The sequence below is a fragment of the Mobula hypostoma genome, chromosome 3 (genome assembly GCF_963921235.1).
Source record: "Mobula hypostoma chromosome 3, sMobHyp1.1, whole genome shotgun sequence".
Lineage (NCBI taxonomy): Eukaryota > Metazoa > Chordata > Chondrichthyes > Myliobatiformes > Myliobatidae > Mobula > Mobula hypostoma.
This window is the reverse complement of record NC_086099.1, coordinates 81,277,494-81,287,613: the sequence shown is the minus strand read 5'-3', so window position 1 is coordinate 81,287,613 and position 10,120 is coordinate 81,277,494. Positions and strand designations below refer to the sequence as shown.

The 10,120-nt window shown below is 40.6% G+C and overlaps 1 protein-coding gene across 1 annotated transcript; it reads right to left on the bottom strand.

Moving 5' to 3' along the window:
* Nucleotides 1-511: 511 nt before the first annotated feature.
* LOC134343450 (transmembrane protease serine 6-like) lies at nucleotides 512-7,321 on the bottom strand. The gene is made up of 6 exons (XM_063042159.1): nucleotides 6,918-7,321; nucleotides 6,021-6,086; nucleotides 3,798-3,966; nucleotides 2,744-3,003; nucleotides 2,261-2,394; nucleotides 512-1,106 (listed from the first exon to the last, which is right to left on the bottom strand). The coding sequence occupies exons 1-6, from the start codon at nucleotides 7,057-7,059 to the stop codon at nucleotides 942-944; spliced, it is 936 nt and encodes a 311-aa protein (XP_062898229.1). The 5' UTR covers nucleotides 7,060-7,321; the 3' UTR covers nucleotides 512-941.
* Nucleotides 7,322-10,120: the final 2,799 nt, after the last annotated feature.

Genomic DNA, 10,120 nt, shown 5'->3' with positions numbered 1-10,120 from the left:
TCAAAACAAATTCTGGTCCTCTGTAACACATGGGACCTTCCTGTGCACTAATTACATGCTTCATGTCCTATAGTACAGTTATCATCATTATCATCAGGCTTCACTATAAATGCAAGTTATTTTCACCCTGGTTTGAGGATTGGAACAGTGCAGATTTGATGAATTAGTCTTCCCTATCAATGGTATTTTCTTTTATTGACAAAAATGGAATACTGCATGGTGGAACATAGGGGTATAATTTGGGAAGGAGCACATTGTAAAATTAAAGTGACTATGGAATTAGGTCAGGAAATTGGTATTATAGTAAAAGATCAGCTGTATCAGGACAATGGAAATGGATAAAGGACTCATCCCTGTTTTTTTTTCCTTATGGGCAAAGGCTACAAGCATACAGTAGTGATGCATTTAAGAAAACACATCACTGTTCTCCCTTCTGAATTACACAGCTTTATTAAAGACAAACTCTTTATAATCTCAAAATTATATTTAATTTTTATTGCAAACAGTTTGACACATCTTACATTACATTAGTGAACAGTACATTTTATAAATTGTTACATTGTAACATACAGAATTCCGCCACTTGTGATGGTTAAGTAGCCATGGTGTAGCCAAATAATACAAGCTTAATTGAATCTTTTACATTTCTGAAGTATGGTTTTCTAATGAGACCACTTAAGCAATCCATTTAATGAATAGTAGTACTAGTAAAAACAATACAAATGACAACAGCACTATGCTTTAGCTGGTTGATTGCCGTAAAGCTGGATAGTTCAAAGTCTAAGAGGTTCTCAAAATGAGACTTGTTATATTAAGGTCCAAGTTGTAAGCTTTTTTCCAAAGCTACAGTTTTTCTATACAGACTCCAATATGGGATGAAAGTACTAAAAACACTTACAAATGTAGGCAACTTCCTAGAAGGACTGTCACAAATGAGGCTGCTATTGAGTTGTATTTTCTGCTATCCAATTCCGAACAGACATTGTCTGCATATATACACCAGGATAATGAGGTCTTCCACAGCCTCTTCCAAAGGAAACAACTCCTGCCACTAACCATGCACGAGAACCCTCATCTTGGCACAGCAATGGTCCTCCAGAATCTCCCTGGGAAGAAAAGAAAGCAAGGTTGAGGATATGTTGCACTTGGAGATCACCATGCAACTCCAACTAACCTTACATATTTTGACAAAGCATCTCAAACCCAAAGTATTCGTTCCTTTCCATAGATACTTCTGACCAATAAGCCTTTTTTTAGTATCTCTGTTTATGCAAATCATTGTGTTCATCTTGGATACTGAGTGCCATCTTACCGGCAAGTGAAAGGAGAAAATGAATATCGCACAACTCAGCTTTTCTTGAACTACACTCCTAAACTGTGCAACACAATGCCTGAAACTACAAGGGATGCAGATTCATTTGACAGTGCCAGCTCAAACCCGACTTATTTAACCTTGCTTTTAACTAACATCTGTCTTTCATTTTCATGCTTGCACTTTGAAGTACATTGTATGAAGATTGCTCCATAAATAAGTTATTTTTACTACTCCATCTGATACAAGACTAAGTGGTTACTACACCAGAATTCTGTGCTTTCCAACTGCCCTGTTGGAAATTGTACCCGCTGAGATATAGAATGCAGCAGCTATTTTGAGTAGGGTTGCATGTGGGATTTATGAGTATTTGTATAATCACAAGGATAAATTAGCTTTGCTCTAGAAAGCTACAGAAAGATACAGCTACAAAATGAATGCACTAATCTTAAAGAACAATTGATAGTCTCCAATTCTTTGATATACCCAGTGAGTACTAAATGCACAGAAGGGCATGCACACCATTCCTTACTAAAGGATTTAGTGAAGGAGATGGAATGAAGGTGTCACATGTCAATTCCAAAAAGATGTGTGGAAAGCAATCTGTTCAAACTAGCACCCTACAGGATATGCAAATACAAATTTGAAACCACAAATGTAGTTCACGTTTGAGCAATGGATTTATAAACAAGCTGCACCATTTCAGTCACCCTGGAATTCTACCTTTGATTCAACCAGCTCCAACATTACAGCCAAGTTATCAGACCCTAATGAAACCTCCACAATTTTAATGATGAGAACTTGATTACTCTGCAGTATCCCCATTCATTCACCTGCAAAAGCTTGGTCTAATACTGAATTACCATTTCATGGCAAGTGATTACATCTAAGTAACCTGAAGAGCATGGCATTCCACAGAAATAAACTAACCAAAGAGCAATTCCATACCTGACATGCATCTTTTCCACCTTCAGGCACTCCCGCACAGATCATCTGTTCGGTAATGTTAGGCAGGTAATGTCGACACAGGCTGTTGCTGAAAACTTTCACTTCAGTCTTCAAAAGGGCATTACTTGGCAATCCTATTGGCAAGGAACAGCACAAAGTTAATTTGCAGTCCAAAACAGTGGCAATATATGTGAAGTGTCAGTCATCCCCATGCTCCATCACAACACCCTAGATAAATGGCCAAGCATACATCTGCAGTTTGATCATTTTAAATAATTTTAAAAGTCCAAATGATCTTGCCAGAAAGTTACTTCCCTTAAATATCAACAATTAAAAAAAAAACTATTCTTTCCAAGTTTGGCTTGTTCTCGTTTTAAGCCCAAGACCTATACCACCAGAATAAATCATGTAAAAGCTAATCTTAGGTAACTTATGGAATAGGTGTAACGGCAAGATGGCAAGTTCAACAAGTCTGATCCGTACCACTTTCACTTGTTCTTCCCCATCCGACAGTTGTACATCTTCTCCCAGAAATGGATGTTGTGGCTGCAGGTAGACAAGCTGGTTGGACAAAGTCAGTGTATTCAACTGGCTGCGACAGCTCTAACAGGGCAACATCGTAATTAAAGGACGATGTTGCCTGGGGGTGAACAAGTATCTTTGAAATTTTTCGTTTCTGCACACTGTTTGTTGGCTGATTCAAGAAATGGATTCCAAGCACTACAGTCCAGTTCTGTATATCACTAGAATTTAGAGGAAAATCAAATGTTAGGCTTTGACAATTAAACAGAAGGCCTCATGTACCCATCTTTGACTCAATTAAACACTTTTTCCAGTTGCATATCCAAATAATGAGGAACTTGAGTTATCTATTAAAAACTTTCACCTAATGTTCACAGGTGTAATCACATTTAGGATCTTTTTAATGCTGGAATGATGGACAGTGGGTTGCTAATATTCCTGAAAAGCTAAATAAACAGTCCGCTGCCCCAGCCTCAAAACACATTGTTTTGGGCAATTATATTTCTAAAGGTCGTTAAGCTGTGCCTCCTTTTTGAAAGGAGCTTCCAAATACAAATCGTTGCCCACATGGTGTACATTTTCTTTTTTAGCTAACAATTTTTTGTTTGCTTTAAAAAAAACTTTACTCAGTAGCACATCCCAGATAATTTGTCTTTTCAGCACTAGAATTTGCTTCATAGATATATGATCCCCAATCAGATTTGTATGTGGGAGTAAATAGACCGCTTAACCAATCCACTTGGAGGAAGTGCACAAGTATTTGGATGGTGCACAACTGCAGATTTAGTTTTAAAACTAAGTTTCCTTAAAATCCAATTAGATTGTTTACTTAAGTACTTGCATGAGTACTAAACTTGCAGGGTGTGGCACTTTATATTACACATATGAACCAGGTTGCCCTCAATATACAGTACAATTAAATGGAGCAACAATACAGAAATCTCTGCTTCCATGCAATTACAATTTACAATGGAATACTTTAAAATAGTTTACCATGGAGGAAAATCGCACTTACCTGTCATTGACACAATGTGCAGCTGTTAAAATCCACCTACAGGAGATAAGTGTTCCTCCACAGAAGTGTCGGTTGTTCAACTGGACACTGGCTACAAAAGGCCACTCGCCACCGTACGTGCTCAATCCACCTACAATCCTCTCAGATCGAGCTTTCTGTTGACCACAACCTATCCAAATAAAAAGTACATTACTATGCCAAGCCATCAAAGATTTACCCTCTTGATCTGTTAAAATTACAAATGCAATAGCTTTGATTCACTTCCTTTTTAGGAAGTTAACTATTTTCACGAGATGCCATAACAAAGTACAGTACACTCCGGTTAATTGGGCCATCAGGTAATCAGGGCAGCCGGTTATTTGGGACAACTCTTAAAGAACAAAAACTAATCAAGAAAATAGCCGGGATTCCCTTGTTTATTTGGGACACTGTGCTGCTTAATTGGGACAGGAGAACATGTGCAAACAGTTTCTAACTTGAATCAGTCACATGAGCTTAGTGGCCGTTAGACAACACCGTGCTGACAGCAAACAGTTTTTAAAAAAATACTACGAGTTGCATATGTTTGTGTTCAAAAAGCAGTGACTTTGGTCACTGATAGTTCACCAGAAATAAAGCAGTAAGGCAATTTGAATGCTTGAAACAGCAGTGAGAAAACAGTTCCAGACTTAGATGCCAGAAATGGCCAGGAGTGAAAATGAAACAACTTCACTACTTCAGCCAGTTAGGGAACTCTGAAGAATGTGAAGGTATTGATGATCGTCTTGAATGTTACAATGAAAATGAAGACTGAAGGATGTATTTGTCAACAGCATTATATGAAGGCACTAGGTGTCAGTGCTGATTTTGTTCATTTACACAGCGTACTTGAGATGAATTCCTCCTATGATAACTATTAGGAACTGAGTTTTATAGTACTGTAGTAGCATTGGCGGTGTTTCATTTTGTCCTGTATTTTATTTAAATATACAAGTTCTTACTCAGTTAAATAGTAGTTTGACTTTTCTTTATTTCCATGAAACTTCAGCTAATTGGGGCAGCGACCTAGTTGGTCCAGAGTATACCTGTCCCAATGTGTCCCAGTTAACTGGGCAAGGGCCTAGTAACCCCATCCTATAACAACCCAGAGCTACAGAATTGCCAGCAGAAGCTCCAAAGACCTCATCCCTGTGAGAGGACGCATCTTTGCCGAGAAGCTGCATGATGCAGTGTGGTGAAACCACAAGTCCGCGGAAGCCAGGGAGATGGGGATGATTAGGACACAGTCTGTGCAAGCCAAGTACCAACATCACCAGGCAAGCACTAATGTGGACTCCCCAGGGAAAGTGGAAAGGGAGGCCAGCCAAAGGATACCTGGTGATGCAACCCTGAAGCTGAAACCAAGAAGATGGCCTACACCTGGGGACAACAGAAGACAGGTGAGCTGTTGTTGGTAGACTATGTCCCAGTAGGGGTGATGGGCTTAATTAGCCAGTCTGCTTGGACTTTTGTGTCCAAGTACACTGAGTACCAACTACCTTTTCTCCTATTACTTCAGAGAACATCACCACTGAACATATTATAATCTGTATTCTACCATTTCACGTTTTAGTCTGGTACATTTCTACAGTTCAGCTTTATCATCCTCAACTCAGTTCACAAAAAAAGCCATTGCATTGAAAAAAAATCGGTTAATACAGAAGTAAATTTTAATTATGAACATTCAGTATCCTTGTGTACAGAAGCTAGAATCTCGAATTGAAAGCTATTGGAGCTGCTTTTCAAATTAGAGCCTCTGGAGGCAGTTTGTTTTGAGTCTCATTTCAAATAAGGACAGATTACCTTAATGATTCATTCATTAGGCAATCTCAATATAATGTGCAGCTAGACAGCGTTGTGGTGCAGCTACTGTCTACCTACTCCAGTAACCCTGGTTCACTCTAACTTCTGGTGCGATATGGTGTTTTCACTCTTTTCCTGAAAACGTTGTTGTCATTTAGGTGCTCTGATGTTTCCTGCTCCTAATCCACCCTCACTCCTCCCTCCCCACTCTCAATTCAAGAACGCGAGGGACTGAGGCTCTTTGCCTATAAAGCGAGGCCAATTTACAGTGACCAAAGGGCACAATCTGGAAAGTAGTTGATGGAAGTGTGGGGAGAATAAGAGTTCAGCATAAAATTAGTGGACAGTGATAGGCAGTGAGTACTGAAGACTGAAAGGTCCGCCTCCATCAATATTACTTACCACAGGCAGCATAATCTGATGTTCTGCAAGCCTCATTTTCCACACATTTGGGAGACAGGTAAAAGACTGTAATATAGAACATTTACAAAGTTACTATGCATCACCAACCAATATTAACACATCTGCACTTAAACAAACCCTCATCACTTTAATTATATTCAGCCCAATGATAGAAATTCAAAGTGACAGCTGGACTGATATTTATCATGCTTCATTTACACTAATTTCTGCAGTTTTCATTTCCTAGTTAAGATGCTCCTGCATCTATCCCTTCACCAGAAGGTGGCTGGTTACATTACAGGAGACATTCATTAACTCAACCCAATTCAATGCTCACCGCATTAAAATGAAAACAAGTGCAAACCTTCCATTCAGCTAAGTAGCATGTCAAGAGCGCAGTTTTAAAGAGACCCAGCACCCTCAAGTTTGCATCAAGATTCCAAACTTACATCAAAAACACGAAAATAAAGACCCGAAAATCAAAATTTGCACCATGAAAATCGAATTTGACATATGCTTCAATAGCCTTTAGGAAGCGTTAGAACCTAACACGTCGACAGATATGCAGTCCCCTTATCAGAACAATTGCGATAGGCATAGTTGAAAGAAGCTAACACAAACACGAGATTCTACAGATGCTGCAAATCTTGAGCTACACACAAAATGCTAGAGAAACTCAGCAAGTAAGGCATGTTTGATTGGCTGAGTTCCTCCAGAATTTTGTGTGTGTTTGAAAGAAGCTTAACGTTTCATTTACAGACAAACTGCCTTTGGAATAATCAAACTTTGACAACTTCCTGAGAATTAAAATAATTACCGTCAGGCAAGAAAGATTAATTTAGAAATTCAAATCGAACTATTTGCCTATGAACATAATTAAAATGCAAAATCACTCACCTAACATAAAAGCAATCAGTCCTGCAGCTACCAAGACAAACAGCGTGGTTGTTAGTATTGCTAGTATCTTTAGAAGTCTGTTCGTCGGTATCTGAGTCTTCACTTCTTCGGTCTTGGCCGATTCTATATTCACGCTGCTCATTTTGACCAATGGAGCCTCACTAAAGCGCAATTCTCTCGCTTGTTATCAGATAGCAAACACTTCGAAGGAGTGAAGAAGACGCGGGAATCGGCCGAAATTTATCCAGGCGAGCGCGTGACGTCATGTGCCCCCAGGTGTGAGCCGATGTAAGTTTCCGAATGTGGCCCAATGCATTCATCTGCCGTCACCTACTTTCATTGGAGTGATCGCGGAAAAATAACAAACAGGTCGAACAAGTGGGATAAATTTTTTTTAAGTCGGTACGTGCGAGTTGACGAGCACGCGGTTCCGTAAACAAATTAAACGGCCTGACAAAGGTGTAAAAAAGGGATTTTCCCCCCCTGCTCTTTCAGCTGTCCGAACTCCAGGTGGAAATAGAATCCTTTCTTTCGCATTAGCCAAGGTCGTTGTTAATGATTGTGAAAGGTTGAAAACTGGAGAAAAATGATGTGTAGAAAGTGGGTGGGGGGAGGGAGGTGATAGAGATAGAATTCGCGGCCCTGCGTCGGTCCGGGTCGACCGTGCATGTTGTTGGATATGGTACGATATGGAGACCAAATTATTGCCCTTCCCCTCTCCACGCGGCTGATGAATCCAAAGGAACGGCAGAGACCGATAGAGCTTGGCACCAGCGGCATCACAGAAGTTGCCAGTTAGCACTTAACGCCGTATGCACTCTCCCTCCGCATTGTTTTTCGTTGGGCTTTACTCCCAAAGTCTTCCCTATGAGTAGCCGCAAGACGGCGGAGGTCTGAGGTCGGAGTTTTCCGACTAGGTAAGTTGCCAACCACGGCTGACGAGTCCCATCTGCCCGAAACGACTTTTTAAGGCGCCAGTAACCCACCTTTACTATTTCTCCTGCCAGTAGACACGGATCCGCCGGGCTTAGTAGCTAAACCGCACGGGAGCATATCCCCACTACCTTCCCCGGCTGTGACAACCTTAAGGAAACAGAGATAGAATAGTTTGCTGCAAAAGAAATGAAGGCGTGGAATCGGATGCAGTACTAAAGTTGTAAATATATGAAAGATACAGACTCTGTTAATGCTTTTATAAAGATGTTTACAAGCTCTGTAGTTTACAGTTTAATTGAAGCGTGTATATAAAAGCGGCACGATTGTTTTAATTTAAATGGTTTTGAAAGTTTACCTGATGCTAAAGTTAAGCAGCAGCGGAATGTGCAGCGGGAGTACTGAAACCCAAAGAGACGGGCAGAGCTGGAGAAACCCAAAGAGACGGGCAGAGCTGGAGAAACCCAAGGAGACGGGCAGAGCGAGAGTAATGAACAAAGCCGCAGCAGACACTATTAGCATTCAAGCCCTTAAAATGACAAGTTCTATTAAGTGGAAAATATTAGGATTATTAGTTTCAGCATTAATAAAGAGTGAAGTACATCACTGTTATAATATGATAGATTATTCATAGGTTCAATGGGTTCAATTTAATGTCAGAGAAATGTATACAGTACACATCCTGAAATTCCTTTTATAAACATACATCCACGAAAACAGCAGAGTGCCCCAAAGAATGAATGACTGTTAAATGTTAGAACCCCGAAGCTCCCCAGCTCCCTTCTCCCACGCATAAGCAGCAGCAAAGCAATGATCCCTCCTCCCCACCAGCAAAAAAAGCATCAGCACCCCCCCCCCCGCCACCGAGCATTCAAGTGTGCAGTAAAGCATCACTAAAGACACACAGTTGCAGCACCCCGAAGACTACTCATTCACCCGGTAATTCGACATAACACAGGCTCTCTCTCTCTCCCTAATAAGGAAGAAAGAGATATCCCCATTTCACAGTGAGAGGGGAGACATAACCAAGCAACTGGCCAATTTATGGTGTTAAAAGTCTGTTGCGTTGCTTTTCCCGAGCTCTGTGCCCAAAGATCTCAGGTCTCTGGGCACACAGCCAGCAGCCAGCTCGCTGCTTTTGATCTTCCGTGTACTCCCACAACACACCAGTTTTCTGCGCGGCACTGACCTCGAATCCACCCGCCTCCTAAGCCATGAAAATCCAGCATCCTGAAGGCACACTCGTCTTCTAGGCCCCATCCTTGGCTTATCGAAAATGGCTGCTTGCGAGGCCCCGAGAGCTGGTCCCATTCCAGCAAAGAACCGAAGTCAGCGTGTAACTCCAGGTCAGGGTCTTCAAAAGAACCCTGAAAAGGAAATTAAAGAGATAGTAATAGTAATAATCCTATTTTGTATGCTATATTTTGTTCATTTTAAACCATTAACTGATGTGATCAATTGACTGGAAAGCAACTTGCACTTGTGTTATTAACTAAAGAGATCTGTAACTTCGAATTAATCTTTGCAATTGTCCTTGGGATCAAAGGGGAAGTTGTGGGAGTCAGAAGTTTCAACCCAAATATCCAAGAACAGTGAATGAAGAATGTTTACAGTCCTAATCAACATTTGGTGATTATCAAGTACAGGGCTGGTTTATTGTCTGTGAAGTCCTCTGTGAATGTTAAAGAAATGTAAGCAAGGAGATTGATGTTGACTGAATGGAAGATATGAATCTCCAGCTCTGATCTTACACAGGATTCTGAATCAGGAATTGTGTTAAGAAACCATCAGTGACAAACAAATCTCTGTGAAATAAAGGACTATATCTCGTGATAGTTTTTCCCCTTCTTAGAGCAGTAGTGATGAAGTGGAAAGTCAGGTCATTTTCCTAACATTCAGTGTTTCAGAGGCCAATTTATTTTGTCCGTTGCCTTCTGTTTTTGCTGTGTTATACACACATAGTTCTTTATTGCACCCTTACCTGGTTGGCACTGCATTTTCTAGATATTCCTGTTGCTGCTCCAAGCCTTCTCCTGGTTTGCTTGTAATAGTAGATATAGAGAGATGTGATGTGAATTACAGATTACAGTGAAATATTTTACTGCTGCTGATAGTCCACAGCACCTCATCGATGCACAGTTTTAAGCAATCAGATCTGTTCTGAATACCATTCAGCACAATTGCTGGGTTATCCAATACGTGCCATGGTCATTGCATGGACAGATGCATTTGCAATGGATGAAGCTGTGAAGATGGGATAGCTTTGTCCT